Source organism: Ptychodera flava, chromosome 14 (assembly GCF_041260155.1).
Source record: "Ptychodera flava strain L36383 chromosome 14, AS_Pfla_20210202, whole genome shotgun sequence".
NCBI lineage: Eukaryota > Metazoa > Hemichordata > Enteropneusta > Ptychoderidae > Ptychodera > Ptychodera flava.
In genome coordinates this window covers 11,560,380-11,583,650 of record NC_091941.1, presented here as the reverse complement: position 1 = coordinate 11,583,650, position 23,271 = coordinate 11,560,380, and the positions used below count along the sequence as shown (strand labels likewise).

General features: G+C 37.7%; 1 protein-coding gene across 2 annotated transcripts in view; it reads right to left on the bottom strand.

The window, feature by feature from the left end:
- LOC139149352 (protein jagged-1-like) overlaps positions 1–23,271 on the bottom strand; it is a 63,223-nt gene that overhangs the window by 6,825 nt on the left and 33,127 nt on the right. For both annotated transcript variants that reach the window (XM_070721070.1, XM_070721071.1), the window contains 15 exons: positions 22,721–22,975; positions 21,459–21,519; positions 9,600–9,730; positions 8,167–8,283; positions 7,014–7,358; positions 5,959–6,005; positions 5,534–5,707; positions 4,759–4,906; positions 4,105–4,275; positions 3,598–3,711; positions 3,123–3,236; positions 2,657–2,770; positions 1,756–1,872; positions 1,373–1,486; positions 786–899 (listed from right to left, as the gene is read on the bottom strand). In XM_070721070.1, coding sequence (XP_070577171.1) covers positions 786–899; positions 1,373–1,486; positions 1,756–1,872; positions 2,657–2,770; positions 3,123–3,236; positions 3,598–3,711; positions 4,105–4,275; positions 4,759–4,906; positions 5,534–5,707; positions 5,959–6,005; positions 7,014–7,358; positions 8,167–8,283; positions 9,600–9,730; positions 21,459–21,519; positions 22,721–22,975 — 2,136 coding nt within the window. The remainder of the gene's footprint in view (positions 1–785; positions 900–1,372; positions 1,487–1,755; positions 1,873–2,656; positions 2,771–3,122; positions 3,237–3,597; positions 3,712–4,104; positions 4,276–4,758; positions 4,907–5,533; positions 5,708–5,958; positions 6,006–7,013; positions 7,359–8,166; positions 8,284–9,599; positions 9,731–21,458; positions 21,520–22,720; positions 22,976–23,271) is intronic.

The following is a 23,271-nucleotide window of genomic DNA, read 5'->3' as shown; positions in this document are numbered from 1 at the left end:
GGTGAACTTTCACCGCTTGAAAGTTTGAAATATTTTGGAAATTTTCTTGTTTGTGTACCTATGATAAAATATGTATCACATAATGGCCTCCAATGCCCTTGGGAGCAAAAATGCCACACAGCCTTGGAAACCACAGGCTCTTTATTACTCTCTGTTTCTAACATTAAATTCACAAGTCTCAGCGGGTTTCTAGCATGGATATCTATTCTGCTACAGCATAAGAAGGAGATTACAGGTTAAAGCCACATGGCTTTTGAAAATTTTCACCATTTTTAAAGCTTGCAAGTAGTGACATATGGTATGAATGAATTGGAGAAAGCTATGTTTGGAATTTTTTGAGAAAGTCTCTCGTAAAAAACACTGTACATCTAATTTACTATGGAGCCTTCTTTACCCGAGAGATGTGCATTTCCACACGTAGTGTTCATTTAGGAACACTAGATCAAAACCTGATAGAAAAGATGTCTTGATGGCTGCTACCACCAAAGAATAAATATACAGAGACTATGAGACATGTGAGAATGTCCTAAATTGTTCAAAATTTGACTGTGATGAAAAGAAGAGGAGCGTAGCTTTCATTTAAAATAACAAATTGCACACATGACAGCACAACAAAAACAAGTACATATTAGGAACATGTGTACACAAACATTCAAGGGTAACCACATTTTTTACGATAGCGTCTGTGACAGAAAGGGGGATGAAATATATAGCATTTTAATGATCCAGTAACTGAACATTGTGAAGTCGGCGGGCAGGTGGTGGCCTGGATTTGTGATACTAACCTGTTGAACATTTGGGCCCTGTGCGACGTGGTGGACATATGCAAGTGTATGCGTTGATGCCATCAATGCAAGTACTACCATAGGCACAGGGATAAGAAGAACAGTCATTGATGTCTGCAAGTAATAAAAACAGAATAATTACAAATCTTGCACGCTTCAACTGTGATACAATACCGTATTAATTTCTTCAGACTTTTTCGTTTGGAGTGCACAATTTGACATAAACTTCAAAACCACGTCTAAATTAACACGTTAAACTTTTAACATATATTTTATTGCAAAAAGGAATCTTGGAAATGTTGACAAAAATTTTGGCGGGAGGTAGTGACCAGAAACAGGTTACAGCTGCAGATTTTGAGGTCAGGAAAGAGACTACAGCATGGAGCATCTTGCGAATGAAATATTATGACAGTAGAATGAGTGGTAGTAGTTACACCGATAAAATAAATCTAGCTACCAATAAAGAGACCATAAAAACTGACAGGGAAGATGTCGGCAATCAAAAATTTGTGGCTGGAAGGTCTACTGAAGCTGAGTTCTTGTGAATTACAGTCCAGTTTCTCAAAGTCAGCCAAAGAGCTACTTACTTATCCTACAGTCAGGACCTGAAAAGCCTGGCGCACATTCACAGACAAACCAGTTCACACCATCGATGCATCGACCTCCATTGTAACAGGGGTTATTTTTACAATCGTCTATATCTAATGACAAAATGTAATGGTATACAAATATTAGGTCATGCATGAAGGGCTACAGAATATACAAGTCTTTTCACCTAAACTTTACATGTGAAAATGTGTTGTTTTCTTGAAATTAACAATTTAGGAGTTTCTAATTATAATATCACTTTTAATTTCAATATAAGCTTGAGCAGGGGAACCTCCATGGTTGTTATGACAGATTACAATTACTTTAAAAAACATGAGAGATGTGAGACGAATTTTAAAATAATACTGAGACAAAAACTTACTGATTTGACAGTTTATGCCTTCAAAGCCTTCTTTGCAGATGCATGTATAGGTATCTCCACTGTTAATGCATGTAGCACCATGCTGACAGGGGTTATACTCACAACTGTTGTTTGTTGCTGTGTCAGAAGAGAAAAAAAGAAGTTTAGTGACAAAAAATTGACAAACCGATACAAACTGTTTATTTCTACAGTCACTTTAGAAACAAACAACAGGACATTTGATGTATCCCTACCAATTTAATGGACATTTGCTGGCTCAATTTGTTCACTTCTCTTTTGAAAACAGTAAATGATTTAACCATTAACACATGTTGATGGTCGGAGAGATGGGGCCTGAGTGAGTCGTTGTAAAGCATCTCCTTTGGACCTCTGCATCCGGTCTTGTCAAGCGTTTGAAAATTGATGGCATGAAGAAAGTTCACTAGGGTCAAGGTTTCATCTTTCAAGCAAGAGAGCTGCATGGAAAATAAATCCTTGGAGATGACTGACAAGCAGCTACTGGAAGCTTCATTCAACATGTCACAATCTGTTGCCTTGGTTATGAGATGAGTGAGTGTAATATATAAGAGTGATGGGAGATCACAGACAAGAAAATGACAGGATTGATACCAAAAACTGAGGAGGAAACTTCAGGGTGTGATAATTTCATCATTTGATTTGAGTTCACATTTCAGTAAAAAACGTTTTTTAGACTTTTGATGCTGACAATTCTTTTTGTGTGGACCCACTGTAAAACAGATGCCTAGGCATGCTCCTTTCCCAAATCATGCATCAGAAGTTGAGGTTAATTTTTAGCACCCTAAAATGAGGGGAAAAATACTCAACACATTTGTAGGTGTTCAAAATTGTACCACTTGTTCAAAAACACTTGAGTTCAATGTTTTAGATTTATTGTACATACGCAAGTTACATGTACGGCCATGCCAGCCAACCGGACAGTCACATGAGAAGAACTCCCCCTGGTCAGAGCAGACGCCTCCGTTCCTGCAAGTGTTTTTGTCACAATGTGAAGTTCCTGAAAATGGATGACGAAGAGAATGTCACAATTTTGAAGTGTTTGTACGTAACTTGATACAGGAAAACTTGCATTTATTCATTGCACTTTAGTTATAGTGTTAATTATATTCCTCTTTAAATTATGTCAAACAAGTTGTGAACATAGAAAACAGGCGGCAACTGATCACAATAGTTCTCCTTACATGTACATAGAGCAATTGGTAGCTAAAAACTGATGAAAAAAATTCATGTCAGATTCTGCTGAGGTCAAACTTCAATCTGTATTCCTGTGTAGGCCATGACATCCTGTTGCTAGGGAGAGGGGCAAAGGCAGACAGTGAGATTGTGAAATTGCACAGCAGTGGACTTACTTGAGTTGCATGTTTTGCCTTTCCATCCATCTGCACACTGGCAGAAGAAGTCAGCCGGCAAATCAACACAGGTACCATTATTCCTGCATGGATTATGCTCACACTCATTTTTGTCTACATTTATAAATAAAAGTAAATAATACCTTATTACGTGTAAGAAAGTAACATGCAGTTGCTTTTGAAAGACAGACAGGGTACTCTTGAATGGATTAATCTAACCTCTACACAGATGTTTTGTGACAGTGCAGATATAAAATCATTTCAAAGAGTGTGGAAGGACCTTTGCATTGAGAATTGACAGACGACCTAAAACATAGCATCTTTGGATTTGTACAACTTCCATCAAAAAAAGCGAAAAGCTGTCTCCATTTGGATGAGTGAGGAAAACAAGACACTGATGAGAACTGGGAGTAATTTGACATCTTGACATGACCTCTTGATGACCTCATGAATATTTTCTTTTACGGTAACTCACCGATGTGACAGTAAAGACCTTCCCATCCCTCTGCACAGATGCATGTGTATGAATTCAGTCCATCAACACATGTAGCTTGGTTCTGACATAGATGGTTTTCACAGTCGTTTATATCTGACAACGATGAAAAGACATCAGTGACTCCAGTGCTGATGGAATTTTATGCAGTTTTTGAAACGTATAACCTACACACATTTTACAATAATTACATAAACAGGTTTATAGAAAACTTGGATTGCATCTCTCCTTTGGATTCATTTTCTGTGTTTTTCTGGTAAGCAAAAATTAACTCCTTCAGCTTGATGTTGGAAGAATTCTCAACTTAACAAATATAACTTATTCATTTTAAAGTTTTCCATTACACTTCACTTAACTTGAGTGAGCAAGAATGTTTTCATTGACAGAACACACATGTGCAACATGTCAAAATTAGACAAATCAATAACTATCTTGAGAAATTTCCGCAAGGACGCAAATATTAATAGAAACAAGTCAGTTGATGCATACTTTCATGGCAGTATCGCCCCGTGTATCCAGAATTGCAGACACAGCTATGCACACCACCTCCGTGGTTCAGACACATGCCATGATCACCGCACACGCTGGATGGTATCAGTTTTACACCTCCTGCACTGCTGTTGGAAGCTACGGACACAGTGCATGGATTTCCCGGTGTTTCTGCAAGGTAAAATTGGGAAGCACATGGAACTTTAATGACTGACTAGCTTGCTAATGAAGTGTACTGGGTCTCTCTCTTTCATTTTTTTCATTAAACTTCTAACCTTTGCAACCAGAGAAATACAGCTATGCTAGATCTTCATTTCATCTGCATGACATGAATTCTACAGTTTATGTATTATTATCAAAACCTGATGTCCACCTAAAAACAGCGTTACTCTATCTAGAAAGTCCCTATTAAGCTTGAGAGTGAAATCTGACCAAAAATAGAATGCTACCTTTTACCTATATGGCTATATTTTTATCACATTTAATCTGATATTGAATGATGTAATTGACCACACACGGCTATCAATATAGAGCAGACAACACCCTACGGGATGTGTTGGATTCCCACCCATTCCTGCAGTTTCCGAATAGTTTGGAACAAACATATCCTGACCACTGGAAGTGTAGGCGAGTGCGAATGAACATACAACTTACCACATGATGAGGACTGGCAGCTGGGTTTTGGATGGGAGCAGTTTTTGCCTTGGTAACTGTCAGTGCAGGCACAGTAATAATCATTTTCGATCTTGAAGCAGCTGGCTCCATTCTGACATGGGTTTGGGTCACAAAAGTTGACATCAACCTGGCAAAGAGGGAATTGTACATGCTCTTAATTAGAGAACTGTTTAAACACATTTCAGAGTTTTTTGTGTTTTGAAATCAGTGTACATCCATTTATAATTCCAAAGTGCTCGTATCACCTGCCATTGCTGTCCCGAATATACATGATATCGGATCCAGATGCTTTCTGTCTTATAATTCAGTGGTCAATAATAACAAATACCATACAAAGCTATGACTCCCTTTACTTCTAGTTTACCATTGCCACAATGAATTGAGTTGAAGGAAATAGAAGAACTTGTGGACCAAACTTAACCCTTTCACCACCATGGTTTGGCCCAAACCAATTGTAATCAACAGTGATTGTGGACCTATGTATAGGGAATTGGGTGATGAACTTGTCAAATAAGCACTTGGTAGCTTGTTTTGAACATGACTTTCTCATGTTATCATAGATGTCAGCCGGTCAAAGTTCAAACTTTCATGAAGTTCAACTTTGTCAAAAAGAGATTTACAATGTATGAATGTTTGTAGGTAGAAAGGGCTGTAAAGCTGATGTATATGCGACCATGTGTCCTTGTGATTGTTTTGTTATGCAAGATGTTCTATATATCCCGTGCATTTAGTCACAGACTGATGGTGATCTCACCTGACACTGATGACCCGAATAGCCTGGTGGACAATTGCAGTTGTACCTGTTTACTCTATCTTCACACCTTCCACCATTCTGACATGGATTACTGACACAGTCATCTATGTTGACTTCGCAGTTTGTCCCCGTAAAACCTGGTTCACACACGCACTGATAATCATTTACAAGATCCTGAATAAGACAAAGCAAAGAGAAACTAAACAAAAACCTCTACATGTACATAAAAACAAAACGACTTTCATTAATTGACTCAAGAGGGCGGGCTCCTTAAAATTTCTAATTGACGGGTTAATCAATTAAAAGTATTTTTAATTAGTTTCTCATGCTTGATTAAGTTGATATGATCTTTGTTGGAAAGAAAAGCTGTACATTCACAACAAACATTTTTTAATTTGTTGTTTTAAAAAAAGAAGTTCACTTACCAGGCAGGTGGCTCCATTCTGACACTGGCCATGGCAATCATCAGCATCTATTAAAGAAAGTTCCGAAAAGGAGAAAATTTAAAGAAAAACTATTTACTTTTGTTTCGTGTAGACATTTATGTCCATAATCAGCATCAACTCAGTTGATGAAAAGGGACTAAATTATTACTTTCAAATTTCTAATTCAAATCAAAGATTTTTTTGCCAAATTGTGGTGGTATTCGTTGTCTGAAAGATTAACTTCATCATGAAGAGGTTTGTAAAGTAAAGTAAAGGCAAAGTGTAAAGCAGAAGTTACATAACTTAAGATGAAAAAGTGTCGGCTTTAAAAGAAAATCAATTTTTTGATATCAATAGCAGTCTTCTTGTCTGTCTTTTTTGAATAGATATATTCTACAAAGACCATGATACCTAGAGATAAGAAGTAAATTACTATAAATACTTTTGGTTTCGGATTCTAATTTGAAAGCTAATTCTCTCTCAAAATAAAAAATTTCCAGTACCTCACACACCTTCATTGATATTGAGTCAGATAAAGTATGAAGACTGAACAAAAATAATGACTCCGTGAAAAAATATGACATATAAAAATGTATTTGATGCAGATAACAAGGGCAATTAACAACGACTAACTACATACACCAGGAAAGGTGAATACAACGGATTCTGCAGATTCTACGTTGCAACATGTTGACATCCAAGTCCCCTCTGTTCATTGATCCGCACCAAAAACTGTTGGTTGTCATTCCATACCCTCATCTAGGAGAAACATCACTGTGTGCAGTCTCCATAACAAGACACCGAGCACTGAGCCGAGTGACAAAAGGTCGCAGACTGAAACCTACACCCTACTGTGTACAGAATGTCATGACATGAAGCTGAGAACTTTCGGTAGATACTTTCTCCCATATTGAGTGGATTGCATTTCAGTGCACCACTAAATATAGTTGCAGGCGTCATCTGTGCGCAACCTGCCATATATGTTTCTTTTAATTAAGGTAACAACCTGGTCAAGACACTGCCAGATATGTTATGGTGTCTGCTGTTCAACTTACTGTGATCGCAGTTCTTCCCTGTCCATCCGGGCTGGCAATCGCAAATGTAATCCCCGACAAGATTCCTGCAGTTGAATGCGTGTACACAGGGCCTTCCTTGGCACTCGTTCTGATCAAGCGCACAATTTGCACCATTCCACCCGGGGCTGCAGAGACACTCGTAACCGTTGACAAGGTCCTGGCAAGTGCCTCCATTGAGACATGGATTCGAAAGGCATTCATCCACGTTGTCTGAGCAACGCACACCTGTCCAACCAGGTGAGCATTTGCATATGAATTCTCCACTTGGGCTCTCTTGACAGGTGGCGCTATGATAACACGGATTGGATGCACAGGCATGCTCAGCTGGTAAATAGACAGACACATGCCAAAAAGAAATCTTAATATCAATAAGCCAACATACCAAGATTAATTTAATACAACAAATAATTAACTGGAATAGAAATCAGTGATAGAAAGACCAAATCAGCTAACTACCCAGTACATTGATACTATAATACTACGAATCTCAGTTGCAATGTTACCACCCACACTTGGTCTCTTCTGCCTAAGGTCTCTCCAAGAGGAGAAATCTCTAGCACATAATCATCTTCAGTTATTTCCTGTCGCAGATTCTTTTCAGAACAGAAGCAGCTTGAGACCTATGGAACAACTTTAAAGGTCATCTGCAGGACGCTGTGAGGTATTCACTAACTGCAGTCTAAATTCCCTCTCCCCAGGACAAGCAAATGAAACAGATGAAACGGATGCTACATTTACCGACAGCCTGGTGGTGATTTTAAATGCTGCCTTGCTATCGGATGGGAGAGGCACAATAGGTGGGAGGACCAAACTGTAAGCATAGTTTTCCCTTATCTACCATGGTCTAAGCATCAATGACTTTGTGGATTATGAAGTCACATTCTGGTAAAATTCAGAATGTAAAAAACTGATGTAGATGTGCTAGCATTTTCAGAAAAGTATTTTCTACTAAAAAATGTCACAACAGGAAGTTTCCCTTATTATTACTTTCAAGGACATGTTTCAAGAGCCCACTAAATATTTGTGATGAGAATAAAATTAGCAGTAGAAATAGGGCTTTTGTTATATTTTCCAGAGAACTGATATTTGGACGGAGCTGTTGTTGTAACATCAAATTTCTTTTCCCACTTACCGATTTCACAATTAGTTCCTGAGTAGCCCTCTCGACACTGACAATGATACCTATCAGGCTCTGTATTGGTGCATGTACCATCATTTAAACATGGTTGCGTTCCACAGGGGTTTAAATCTGTGAATGAAGGAAATGATTAAAAAAAATCAACAAATGTAAAATGACATAACAAGAACCCCATTTAATTTGGAAGATTTCTCTTTGCTTGTATTTAATCAACTATGAGATTCCTTCTGATTCGCAAAACTGCCCAGATGGGAGTGTTTTATAAAGTCCTTAGGAAATGACAGGTTAGTTGTCTAAATTCTTATCTGCTTGGTAATATGATGATCCTGTGAACCCATACCTAGCAACAAGTCATGAAAAATACAATCAATCTATGGTAGTTAATGAGTAATCACACTTAACAACTATACTTCCCCAAAAGTGTTAGGGGAAGTATACAATTTTAGTGACACTGGAATTGAAACCCTAAAATGTGAGGCAACCCCTATAAAATCATGGTGGTACCATACATAGTAATTAAATTACAAAGTCCTATAATGACCGACTGTTATTATAGACTGATCAGGTGAAACTAGATGACTGATTTTAAACTCTCCACTGACAATCACTTCAACAGTGAATGTAATTTCCATTGTGCATGATATCAGAAGGAATCTGTATCACCATAACAGCACTGGATTTTAAATCAAGATTTGAATATCGAAACAATCATTAATTTTAATGCAAACTGCTAGTACAATTAGTACAAATTGAATTGTGCAAATTAATAACTTTCTGCGGGTGGACTTTCCACTGGAAGTTGGTTATGCTGGTATCCATGACATCAGGCCATTTTATTATGTGATTTCATAACCATTGTTTACAATATCATTTGCGACTGAGCATACCAGCATTAAAACCTCCTACCTTTCTGTGATATTATAACATAGATTTGTCACTAATACTGGCCTCCTTTAATTTTGAGAAGAGCATTAAATAACTGCAGATACTGATGAATGTGAGAAAAATGGTAGTGGAATGAAAGTAGTCTGAGGATTTGGGTAAAACAGATGGGATTATCTTTGTCATATTCTACCTTGGACACTCATTCTATTTCTGTGCAGACGACCATTAAGTCTGCAGGATATTTTTATCTCCGAAGTTCAAAATTAAATGCCGGAAATTCATGAATGCAACTGAAAGGAATATGATATCCATTGACCCTTTAGACCCCATTTCACCATATCGCGGTTCTCCTTTATCAGAGAAAATTACAGGATTGGGTCAAACCATGGTGGCCAAACAGTTAAACCGACAACTTTGGTGCCATAGAAGTAAATTTTTGTTGCATAAATGCATGGACACAGGACAATGGAAGTAACGGCAACTGGAGACGTGAAGTGGGCTGCCATGCGGACTGGCTAGAGAGAGCATCAAGAACACTGTACCTTTTTCACACAGATATCCTCCCCAGTTGAGATCACAGTTACACTGCCATGGTAAATTGCATGTGCCATGTACACAGGAAGGATAGGTCTGACATCGATCACACAGTTCACCTTGCCAGCCATGTGCACATCTGTAAATTCAAACAAAACATCACAAATTTATATAACAAATCACATATTTGTAATTATATGAAAAGGATAAAAGCAAACGACACACAAAATATTATGAAAAATGTTTCTGTTGGAGCTTCCTAGACTTCTGAAAGAAAAATTATAAAGTGAAATAATGTAAAGCACCACTGATAATATTCATATTGACAACAAATTTAAATGTAATCCTATTTTGTTAAATTTCAGTCAAAATGATTCCAAGTTACTATTTGTATCAATTTTTGAGTAACAATAATTATTTATGCAAAGAAGACCTTCCCTTGACTATGTGTTTTTGGATGTTCTCTATGCTCCAAACAAAGGTCAGTTACCGGAATTGGGGAAGTCAAGTTGGCAGTTTGTTGACATGAATGTTACCTTTAAAATTTCTAGAAATAGCTTTTTAGATTTCTTCAGTGAGGTTTAGTTTACAGTGATTTTTCCCTAGCGGTATTTGTTATCACCAAATCGTTTAAGCGGCCTTGTGCTTCTATGCACAAATCTTGCAGTCTGAGTGTTTCAACTCTTCATAGTGATTTAAAGTCGAAAAATGATTACAAACAGCTTGGACGGTTGATATTTATTGGATACATCCACTGAAAACACTGAACCCTGGGAAATGCCTCAAATACTCTAGCTAAATGAACCATGGAGAAGTTATGTTTCTTGTAGAGCGATGTCAAGATGAGAGAAAGGTTAACATGCTAAATGTGAGGGTAAAACTTGCCATATCTAATATCAACAAAATAGAACTGCTCTGGATATCGAATACAGGATAAAGTACCCGGCCATGAAAATCACAACAAATGAAGTCAGAAAACAGGTGAAGATTAACTATCATCTGTGGCGCTAATTGAGAAGACTCCTAAGGGAAACATCTCCGATTTCACTTTTTTTTAATATATACACATCTTCCAGGGTTCTTTGAAATTTCAGCTGCACTCAACAGTGGAAATCACAGACAGGTTAAGATGACACAGCAGTTTTATATTGTCTCAGACTGAACGTGAGCACGGCTGATACCACACACATTACAAGCTGAAGCAGCGTGCTGATTAATCAAACCTGCGTCAGCACATGTTTTAATCTTTCTCTAAGTTTCTCATGACAGGACTGAGTCCATGGAGGAGTCTTTGTATTAACAGGAACTGAGAAAAGACTCATATGGCTGTCCCATCAACAGCAGTAAGCATTTATAAATGTTATATTTTCACAAAATTTAGTTTTATAAGACAAAAGTGTCAAATTTCTTTTTGAATAAATTCTTTTGATCATCTAGCTGGTGAACACTTTGAGACCAGAATCACCTTCATTTAAACACTGTGAGACTAAAATTATTTGATAGACACTTCATATACCGTAGAAAACATTTATCATTTTTCAACATCAATTACAAAATATCCTATATAAATTTTGGCAGATACTTGCTGAAAAAGAAATTTACCCATGACAAAAATCTGAAAAAGTATGTACCAGATTTTGAAAACAGATTTTAATATTTTCTTGATGAAATCAAATTGGAGAATTCCAATACTTTCTGAATGGGCATTTTTTCCCATCTGTTTTTCATTGTGAAAATTTTGTTGATGATGGGATTACACAACCTGGCAGTGGTGAAAATCAATTAAAAAAATTTCTGATCCTTGAGAAATTGATAAATGTATGAAATGTTCAAAGATGGTTTCCTGTAAATTTTAATCAGTCATAAGATATATATCCACATGTTTTGTTGGTCAATACATAAGATTTCTTTGTTTTGTTGAGGCTCTTATTGTTAGACTTAAACTGAAACAATTCACTTCAGCTTTGTGTCATGATTCTGCATTTTCATTCTCTATGTCGAGCTAATTGTTTTATGACAAAGTGATCATAAATTACATGTAAAGACAAACAAATATGCACACACTTAAGCCTATTTATAGCAGATATCATATCTCTCTGACACTTGAAATTATGTTCTCTGGTGGCCATAACTAGGAACAGAGTCTCTTGGCGTTTGATGTTCAGATGTCACTGACGTGTCCCAAAAATGATTCATGCCAAAATAAACCAAAACAGAACCATAACAGAAAAGAAGAAAGTAACACTGAACAATGGTAAATCAATCGTACAGCACACCAGGAATAAAGCAACCGCTCAAAATACATGTAGGGTATGAAATAAAATTGACTAATCAGCTGTGGGGGCTTGATATACAGCTTTGCTGGTTCACTTATTTATAGGGGACAGCGGTCTCTTCTATTCAAAGCAATATATACAGCCTGTATGAGACACACATGGTTTGTGTCAAAGCCAGTATGCAGCTCAGTGGTACCTATATAAGGTATCTATATCCGGCGTACTGCTCTAGTCTAGTTCATTCTTTGCACACAGTGAGTGGCAAAGAATCCATGGTCTTACCCTACCGCTAAAACACCTCTGGGAAAGTTGGATGAGGGACCTGATAACGTTTTAACAGCACAAATTGAGATAGATGAGACGACACATCTGTCAAATCCCAAAACACCAATGGAATGTTCTGCTAGGCCTATCAAGCTTGGAGCAAGTCTCTGACAAGTGATACTATTCCCTACTACTCTAAACTGCTTTATTTTCAATCTGACTGCTGTGCCATTGACTTGCCACAACTGCCTCTGCACTTAGTTTATATACATATATAACAACTCCAGCTTTTGTGTTTTCACTGTTTGCTACTGACAACAGACAATGCAAAGAAAGTGAGCCAAGCAATGCAATAGGGTATACTAGTGAAGAGCAATGTCTAAAGATTGCGCCAACTTGAGGTGTAAAACCATGTCTACATTCTATTCTGGTATCAACTACAGTGTCTGCCTATAGCATGGCACTTATGTGATAGCAGATCACTATACCTGATATTACAGCCCAATATATAACACCTATGTGAATCTAAAGTTGGCATTCCAAAAGAAAAACATGGTTGAACCTTTAAACCATTGCACAATTTATTTCTTGGGCAGCTGCCATAATATATATTCACAGTAGAGCTGTCCATAGTTGGTACATATGCAACTGCTCATACCCCTCTTAACCTAGACATTGTAAATATACACATTACAGACCCTTCCCACTGGATGTCGGTATCTGTTTTGAAAAATTTGCTCTGATTTGTTAACATGAGCTGGGCTCAGGTTGAATATCACTATGCCGGTGAACTATTCTGGTTATTTGTTATCAGGCGGGGAACACAGCCTGTCATCACAGATGTCACATTTGCTGATAACAGACTTTGATAGATGGCTTTTGCATTGAGATCACCAAATTTTCCCATGCCCTGTAGCACCCCATCAAATTAACATTCTGCAATACAAGCCATTAATTCCCTATTCTGGGGGAAAGAGAAGCGAAAATGCTGATTATATATCTTGAGATATTATTTGTATTTCTGGTTATGGTTGGAGGTGAGCTTGTTTTCTGATTTGGTAGAGGCAAGTGTCCACCAGTGTGAAATGACCATGTAATGAGAGTTGTACATATCAGAACAGGCAGGAAAATAATCCTGTCCCATTAACCCTGACACTTGGAGGAAAGACCCTTCAAACACACATACCTGACAACAAAACATTATGAAATGCATCTCTTCTATAACAAAGTGCCTCACTCAGCACACAAAATGTATTACACCAGATTCTGATTAATCTGACAAACAAGGCTTAATTCCTTGTGAAAAACAAACATAACTGATTCCAGTTAATTATTTAGATAGGGACATTATCTTTTATCAGGGACTTTACTTTGCAAGAACATTTGCTATGTTTGTTCTCTTATTGTTTCTTATCACTCTTCTGTACATAATCGGTTTAGGACTTAGATCTTTTACAGAAAGTTTCCCACCACTTCTCATGTATTATGCTGTCTTTATGTAATGTGCCATTTGTATTAAAACAAATCTTGGGCTCCAGTCATGAATAACTTTGATAAAAGGTGACAAGTACCATATCTAGAATTAAATGCATAAAACTTGAAATTTGTAGAACAAGTCATTGACAATGACATAGTCCCCCTGCTTGTAATTGGGAATTTGTCAGTGGAAGTATTAGAAGTCAATATGATGCACATGAAAAAAGAAATGAGGGTACCAAAGACCCGTCTGTGACTAATGCCCATGTTAGATTGTATTGTAAACGAGTAGGCATTTTGTATGAATGACATCAGGTTATGCTGTTTTACCAAATTGGACAGAATTAGGTATGTCATGCACTGGTTCTGGAAATGTCTAAATTCAACTAATCTGCAAGAAACTGGTCAAGGCATGTCTGAGTAATGACTCTTGACATTAAAAAATCAGAATGCAAGATATGAACCTAGCCTGCCACCCTAATTTAATATAAAGGTCATTAAATATGTCAATTAGTATTTAAATGACAGGGTAATACTATATGTTTTTGCATGCTATTACAACACTGAGATAATAATCTGTACCAAGTTTCATAAAATTTGATGCAGTGCTTCTAGACATTCATCCTAAATACAAAAATTCATTAAATATGCAAATTAGCAATTAGTTTAAACGATACTGCTAATTTCATTGCATTCTATTACAGCACTGAGAGATCAACATCTGTACCACATGTCATCAAATTCGATGCAGTATCTCTTGACATATCACCCTAATTACGAAAATTCATTAAATATGCAAATTAGCAATTGATTGACTTGATTCTGCGAAATGTTGTATTCTACTATAACTCTGCTACATCAACATCTGTACCAAGTTTTATGTAATTTCAGTTAGTATTTCTTGACACATCACAAAAATTATGAAAATTCATTAAATATGCAAATTAGCAATCAATTGACTCAATATTAGCATATGTTTTCCTGCACTATTAGAGGTCTATGTGACCAACATCTGTACAAAGTTTCATCAAATTTGGCGCGCTCTGTAAAACAGAACTCTTTTTCAAAAAGCACTAATTATGCAAAGTAGCACAAATTGTGCATGAGACATCCAAGATATGTATATGAATGTCATAGTGTATTATCCTTGTACCAAGTTTTCAAGGAATTGACTGAGGCATGTCTGAGATATCTGCATGGACAGATGGACGTACAGAAGGACAGAGCCCAATCCATAAGTCCCATGGACTTTGTCCGCAGAGACTGTAATATTGGTTGCAAAACAAGCTGATGGTGCAAAGATACTGCAATGATCACTTTAATACCATTGAGGCAAAATTATTAGTTGTCCAAAGAGGCATTTCATTGTTATTTGATGGGGTAGTAAACACGACATGGCCTGGAATCTTTTAATGGCACATCTTTAATGTTGCTGGTACTCCAATGGAAAGCATATCCTACAAAGAGGATTAAAGTCTCCTGTGTCAACAACCGTGTTTTCACAATTGTGTATACATGAAACTGAAAAAGTAACCATGATGATGGAGGTAAAATGCAAAAACATCTTGTGAAAGACCAATCGCAATCATTAAGAGCATTCAAGGTCTAAAATACAGGAAAAGGATCACAGATTCCTGAATCACATTACAAATTTTCCATTTAGGAAACAACCCACTGAACAACCCACTTTACATTATTTATTGACCGAAGACCTTGTACATATTGAATCCACTGTGACATTTATAAGGTGAGAGTTACAGGATGAGCTAAAAGCCTTTAAATGGTCTGATGAAATGATACACGGTAGCTACAATAACACCTTTGTACACATTATATAGACTGGTGTCTGGGTGCCTGCCCATGTCATGTGCTAAAGTCACACCTTTCACAGTATTAAGATCATTCAGCCATTGGTGTGTCCACAGGGGAAGATAGACATAAAAGCACTCCACGTAAAAAGAAATTCAATCACTTGGTTGATTTGGTCAAGCTTCCCTTTCAGTTTGCAGGGGGATAAACTTACTTTAGGAAGGCGGTATTGTCACATTGCTAACAAGGCTGCAAATTTGCATACAATTGAAACATCATATGCCATAAGCATGGCCCCTGTGAGCCACCGTATAACAAAGAAGTGAACAGGTATGAGTAGGGGAATTTTCTTGGAGGGTCTTGAAACTGGTTGTTGTTTTTTTTTGTTTGGATGATGTCACTCAGTGCTTGTCTGTAGCCAATCGCATTGGTTCAGTCCACGTTAATGTGTCAATGTCTTTATGCAAGAGCCCTGCCTACACTTATTCACATGGTATTTGGTGTAAGGATCAGTATTTGATGATCAAACACAAATTAAAATCCAGCCAGTCTATTAATCCTTGTTGGTCATTTAATCACAATAGCCAGTTCACCTATTTAGGCATGCACGGGTACACTTTCTCACGGGAAAGCTAGACTCATGAATAGGGCCGTTCCCTGCCAATGGTCAATGGTCTATACATGAGGGGGTGTTGAGTAGGTTCCAAGCTCACATACCAATACACTGAAGGTGTTCAAACTTCAGGCATTGCTTGCTATTGTCTTCTGATGAAATCGACACCCAGCAATTAACAAGTGGAGGAAAAACCTGTAGGCTGCTCACAGGTACCTTGGCCCTCACAGACCATAGACACTAACTCCCCATGGTTTTGTTTGTGGTGGAACTTTTTCACCGGAATAAAGTTTCCAAGCAGGAGCAATCCTCTTATAACATTGGTTTTGACTCTCTGCTGGCTAGAACTAATCTGACTAATCTAAATCGACGTTAGTGCTGACAGATTGTGATGGATCACTGGTATCTAGCACTACTGTGGGAAAATTTCACGTAAAGTCAACACTGGGCATTCATTAGTGTCCTTAGCCCGGCAGCTACCTGTTTACGTCTTACCTAATCGTAATCGTCTCAACAGGTGCACTGGTATTGATAAAATATTTGCAAGCTGCCCAACTTTCATTTTTCCTTTGGACCACAACGAGAGAACTTCACAGATTTTTACCAGTATGAAATCAAATTGCCTTTAAAAGACACCTCTTTTTTCTCAAGAAAGGACAAAGAAAGACACAATAAGGCAATCAGAAAATCACGGTGTAATGTAAACGAGAGCACAGTCATTTGCATTGTATTGTGCAGTACTGTATTGACCGCCGACAATTGGCCAAGTAATGGCCTCAATGCTATACAATTGTATCAATGGCTCAGAAAATACAACGTACTAAGTCTTGAAGTAGAATGTAGGCTTGTTTGACTCCATGCTTGACTTTTGACAATCGAATCCATCAATGAAGACGTGGTTTGTGCACACACACTGACAGCCAATACCTTTTGCTTCAAGATCAAGTCATTTTTAGGGGAAATAATAAAGGAAGCATGCGCATGAGGGATAAGTGCAGGCCTTTTTAATTTCTAGTCACCCCAGAATTTACAATCGCCCTCTATTTGTACAGATAGGGATTATGCTTTTCTGGGTATGGGTGATTTGTTCACGGTGTTAGAGGGAATAAACTATGCTCTTGGCTGACTGTAATGCTTGCCTGCAGATGGAAGCCATATACTAGCGCTGAACCTTTTGTGTTTCATTGAGAAGAAGCCCTATGTACCACACCTACAAGCATGGCATGTTCTGGGCTGGTGGCATCAATGTCTGCCTTGTTAACAGTCTTCATTTGAAGATAATGAAGTGGTGATGTAAATAACAATTCCGCCGGATGCCTTTAGGTTTCTTTTTGTTGAATAGGGATGGGCCCTATTGACAAAGTTATCCCATCTCAATGTCTATACATTTGTACGACATGGCTATTAATGGGAAGAGGAGACAAATTAACCATTGCATCTGTGCCCGACTGATTTGTCCAGAACAATGCACCAGAGACCTCCCACATTTACCTTAAGTTGTTTGTTCAAAGTAAAGAAAATGACACTGAATATTTCAAAACATGTAGAAACATCGTTTACACTACAAAGTGTGATTAAAATTGTTTATCAATATAACACACCAGAACATCTTTAAATTCATCCTCCAGATTATCATTTGTTATTGTTTGCTTGATCGGAAATCCAGTTCAGTGATAGGACACACATATTTCTGGACTACATGACAATTCCTTGTTTAGTTTTATCCATTGACACCAAAGGGCACCTCTTGAAAGTAATAACAAAATTCAACACGATCTGGAAGGCACCCAAGCATGTAATCCCACAAGGAGTATTCTATTATAATAGTAAATCCATGAGTATTAATTGAGTGTCACACAGTACCCTGAGAGAGGTCCATTCTGTATCATAGGCCCAGGCACACACTCAATAAAAATTGCGATAGAAAACAAACAGAAGGGCTGTTCACTGGGATAACCATTGCCCATTTCCTACACAGACAGCATGGCTATTACTCTTCTCTCAGCTCAAGAAAGGTTAGAGGGGTCAAACGGCTGGAAAGTGTTGGAGTTTTCCAACAGGTAGACTTTTGTAAATGCTTCATTGGGCAATCACTGTGCGACCAATCATTCATACATCCCACACACTGACACGTTTCTTTAACACTCTACAAAGGCTGAGTGCTGATACAGGACATTCAGAAAATTTAGCATGTACTTGCTTCATTGAATGACATATGTCTATTTGGGCTTACTAAACCCTTTCCAACAATGACAACTGACTGACCCATCCTTGTGCAAAGAGTCGATCAAGACTTGGAATATATTGGTGGTCTAGTATCACCTCATCAACTCTATTCATATCAAAATTTGATATCCCCATTTCTGCTTTAAATAACTAAGCTTTTATGTGACAGTGTAATTTCCTTTTACCATTTTCTCTGTCAAAAAATACGGATTTTGAAATTGATCCTAATATTAGGAGAGTTTCTTCCTTTTGAATACAAACTAAAACTTGTGCATGATGCAACACAAGGGACTGCCATGTGCATACCGATGTACAGTAGCACTTCCAAAGCATACACCGGTACAACCATAAACAGTCACACTGGGGAGAAAACCTAGATATTCAAAACTATATATCGTATCACGCCCACTTTCTGACACAAATGGTCCAAAATGCATATCATTGAGTACAGAAATGTTCTGGTAATTTGGACAGTGATGTGTGTTGGGCAGGTCATCTGTTGGGCAAAAGCATTTTGTTATCTTTAATTTTAATATCAAATGATGTAACAATTATGAAGTAAAAGGAAGACATGTGCCCATTAAAAATTCACTGAGTCCTGACCTCTGTGTTCTATGCTTATCTGTTTGCCTGCAAATTTCACTGCAAAGAATTCTTTGAGAAATACGTGGGTGGTAGAGGTTATATGCTGCAAGTAATACTGATAAAATCTCCAGCAGGTAAACACATGTTGAATGTACAATCAACACAAATAAATGCACTGATGAAATATCATATTCTCTTATATTTTTCTAATATGTGATTGTTTCTGCTGTGTAATTTCATCCTTCTGAACAATTTACTTTTGATTCTTATATTTATCACTTTAATGCTGATTGGTTGGTTTCTTTATTTTATTTGTTTGTTCATTCCGAAAGGAAAAGGCTACTCAAGATATGATGGAATTGTTGATACCATTCCCCCATTATGTCATGGCAGGTGACAGACTTTGTTTTTTTTTAAACTGAAAACATCCAACAGGTCAGACAGTAAACCAACAGGTAAAGACTGCACCTCTGTCATGCAGCCGTTTAAATCTCTGTTGTCTGTTTTCATTCGTACAGGTCGCCACTTATCTTTTATGGCTAACTTCACAAATATTTACCAAAATGAGGTTACTGGCAGATCACTTTCGAACATTTCCTCCTACTAGCCTTATCAAAACACATCTAAACCATTAATACTCTGCAATGCCGATCAGTGGCAAGACTTCTGTTGGTGTATTCATTTTTATCTAATTTTTGATTTGCAAAAAAAAGGACTTTAATAATGTCAACCTTTAAGACTAAGTTTAGGAATACAATGAGGTAGCCAGAATGTTCACTCAGTGTGTACACAACTGCCACTGTCATGTCTGGTGGAATGTAAAACCTCTGCACTGAGGGACTGCCCACTGTCTACATTGGATTAGGTCACAGCAATTTTGAGTTCATTTGGTGGAAAGTTCGTGACAGGTTTATGATGGTTCCCACACACGTAAGAGAGCTACTATCATTGCAATTCCTCATGCTGTCCACTGTCACCTTGGTTAGAGCAATAACAGACAATCACAAATATTACATTAAATCGATTGCCGATCCCCAAAAAATAGCTTAACTAGGTTGGTTCCCACACAGATCCACACACTGTTATGTTCTACATATAGAGGGTCTAATCAACACACTAATATAGTTTAATGTTAAATTTATAATTTTTCCTAGGAATCATTATCCCTATTCAACTTTAATAGAGGAACAAGACCTGCACTACACTTTAACCTGACTTATAAATAGCTACATAGCAACAATGCGTAATACAGTAGTGTGGGAAAGGTATACATAAGCTTGCACCAACAAGTTAACAATTGTGCCCTTTGACCTTGTATTGTTGCCACTAACCCACCTGTGGAATGTAAATAGCTACATGCAGTATTGTCCCTTTAAATTGTGATAGGTAGTTGTGATGAAATCAAACTTTTTGCCACAAATTAAGTTGAATTTTTTCCTCCAATAAAATCAAATGCGTTAAAATTGAAGTGCCTGAGTGTGAGCTGCGGGATATTTCCCAGCAAGACAGGGCCCCAGTTACATAACAATCTTCTGCATTTATCGTGTTATGAGAAAATTCTCACGGCATCTCCCTGTTAAGGCTTTACCCAGACCACAGTGACATTCTTAGTTTTCTTTACCCTGAAGGGATTAACTTTGATTTGAGGTAGCTGATACATTGCCGGCATTGGCTCAGACACAATGATGCCCTATCAGTCCATTCACCAGCCACGGCTACTCCATTTCAAATTTTGACAAGCTTAATCTGCTTTCCATTGATCCACAAATGTAAGCTTTGTCACAGGATAGAGGCATCATAAACTTGTTGGAATAAGCAGATTTGTGGACTATCTTGATAAATCCCGGAAAACTTCCCACACCTGATCGGAATGAAGGCTTGTAATCAGTGTTTACTGACATCATTAGCAGGATCATATTGATAGACACATCACACACACATTTCACAGTTTCCTTCCCTATAAATGCTTCCTCAGATTACAGTAACGCAGTGATTAGCAACAGCAAGGGGAAGATCTCACTTGAAATCAGACTGAACAATACAGAAGAAATTCTTGTTGACCAATTGAGAAACACTGATACCATAAATTGTGGGTATTCAAAGTGCTTACTTTTAAACACACATTCATTGACTGGATCGAATATTGAATTAATATAAACCTCCAATGGGTTACCCTTATCATGTATTTAATCAAACTCACAGATCAATCTATCTTCCATACATTCCTCTTGTTTCGATCAGTCGCTTCAATGCCAATCAATGATTTGAGTTTGACAAGAATTTCTCAAGTTTTTGTAAGTGTCATGGGCACCAACGAGACAGTACCACAAAATTCAACTTGCTGAAAATAGGTCGGGTTTGGTGCATATTGTAATATCCCTTTCAAACAAGACAATCACATTCTGATTGGCAACTGCTCAGTTAAGTCTTACTTTGCATTGTTGATTGCGCTGTGGACGTTTTTTCAAGGGCAGACAGGCCTAGAAGCCAAAAAGTCAGGTGAATACAAAGTAAACCTGACTGTTGCCTAAGGGAGTCCATAAACCATGGGAAATTGTCTCTTAGAATGGTTCTCACAGTCACAAAATTAGCACACAGGTAACTGAAGAAAAGCCTACCTGCATTCATTGGGAACTTCGCAGCTTCCGTGGACTGCATGACAGCCTTGCCGACATATCGCTGCAATGGCAGAGGATGAAGAAGAGAAGAGAATGAAATTAGTATCATAGATACAGCAATAACAATGTCAGTGAGACAACGTGATTGATACAAACATGTGTTCCTTGGATCCTGTTTGTTTCATATCGTAGAGTTTGGTGACCACTAGCATTTGGGAGACGACAGATGTGGTTGACCTCATAGCGATTTATGATGCATCAATTGTTCTACTGTGTATTACCTCTATTATTACTTATGTCAAAGTCAGGACAATGGTGGTTGGGATCTTTTGGTTGTGGTTGTCAAAGGCTAACAAAGAAAAAAGGAAAAATTGCAGTGTGATGGTCCCTGCCACAGAATCGACTGTTTGTTTACAGTTGATGGAGACTCTCCAAATATTGAACTACAAGAGAATAACACTGATGTAGATTCATTGGTTGACAAGCCTCCACATCTAACACGCACAGAGAAAGTTGAGCTTAATCTATGTCTTGCCCTTCCAAATACTCTTTCACTGCATTTACTGGTATCAGCCTTTTTTTCTGTTGAACCATAGCAAACAGATACCAAAATTCTGGACTTTCATTCTTGATTTATCTTTTTTTTCTGTTGCATGTAATTTTAGACACACAGACAGACACACAAATTCTGGACTTGGTGATGATAAATTTTCACATCCGGTTAGCTGGACTCTTGATCTGGCGCACTTCACAGAAGAGGAGATTGAAGATGTCTTCCTTTTTTATTGACAGCTGTGTCAAATAACTCTCCAAAAGGCATAAGCAGAAGTACATTTACATGTAGGCTCTTGCATCTGAAAACGGCTATAACATTTGTCAACTGGGTACAGTCAGCCTAGCAGTGGTAGGTCAAACTACTTGGTCATGATATAAGACTTTTCTATCTATGCACGTAAGTTGATGAAACACTTGTGCAATCTTGTCCCCTCCACCCACATGGCCATCTGAAGATGGCAGGCACTTGTCTGGTCAACATTTAAATCAGTACAAATACTTCAGCTGTATCCACCTACATGCATAATCCTCCACCTCAAACGCAACATAAACCAGCATCCATCTTCAATAAATTATTTTTTTCTGTCATATTTCTGTTTACAGAAAGGATTTGTTCACAATTAAAATGTCACATTGCCCGTGCCTGCAAGCTATTTGAATCTGACTCTCGATTAATGGCCAAAGAATGAAACTGCCGAATGTCTTACCCTGTTCGCATGTGCTACCAGTCCAGCCTGGCATGCATACTTTGTCACCGTTGGAGTCACACAAGTAATGCCCGAGAGAATCATCTCGCGGTCTGCAAAATTTTAAACAGTTTGTGCCGTACAGATAGTCATCGCAGAGAACTCTGATCTTGTAAGTAATTTCCACCACTGGACCGTTAAAATTCAGTGTCTGCCATATAGGTCCTGGGTTAATATAGCCTGAATGCGATGCAATGTCGATAAGCTCTTCAGCAGCTGGAAAACAGAGCAACAGTGAGTTGTGTGAGTTATTATGGTTCTTATGCTGGGTACTACCATAGTAGTTTCTGCACAAATCATGTTAATAACCATACAAACTGTTTTAATTTTTCGCTTGGTGAAAAATTCAGTATTCAATTTTAGTGGCCGGTATTCGACATTCTTGAATGACAAAACGATTAAAGGCAATACCACTTATACATGTATTTAAATAAATAAATACATAAATAAATGTACTTCTGCCAGGTACACTGAAGATGTTAATTCTTGGAAGATGTGAAAAAGTTTAAATC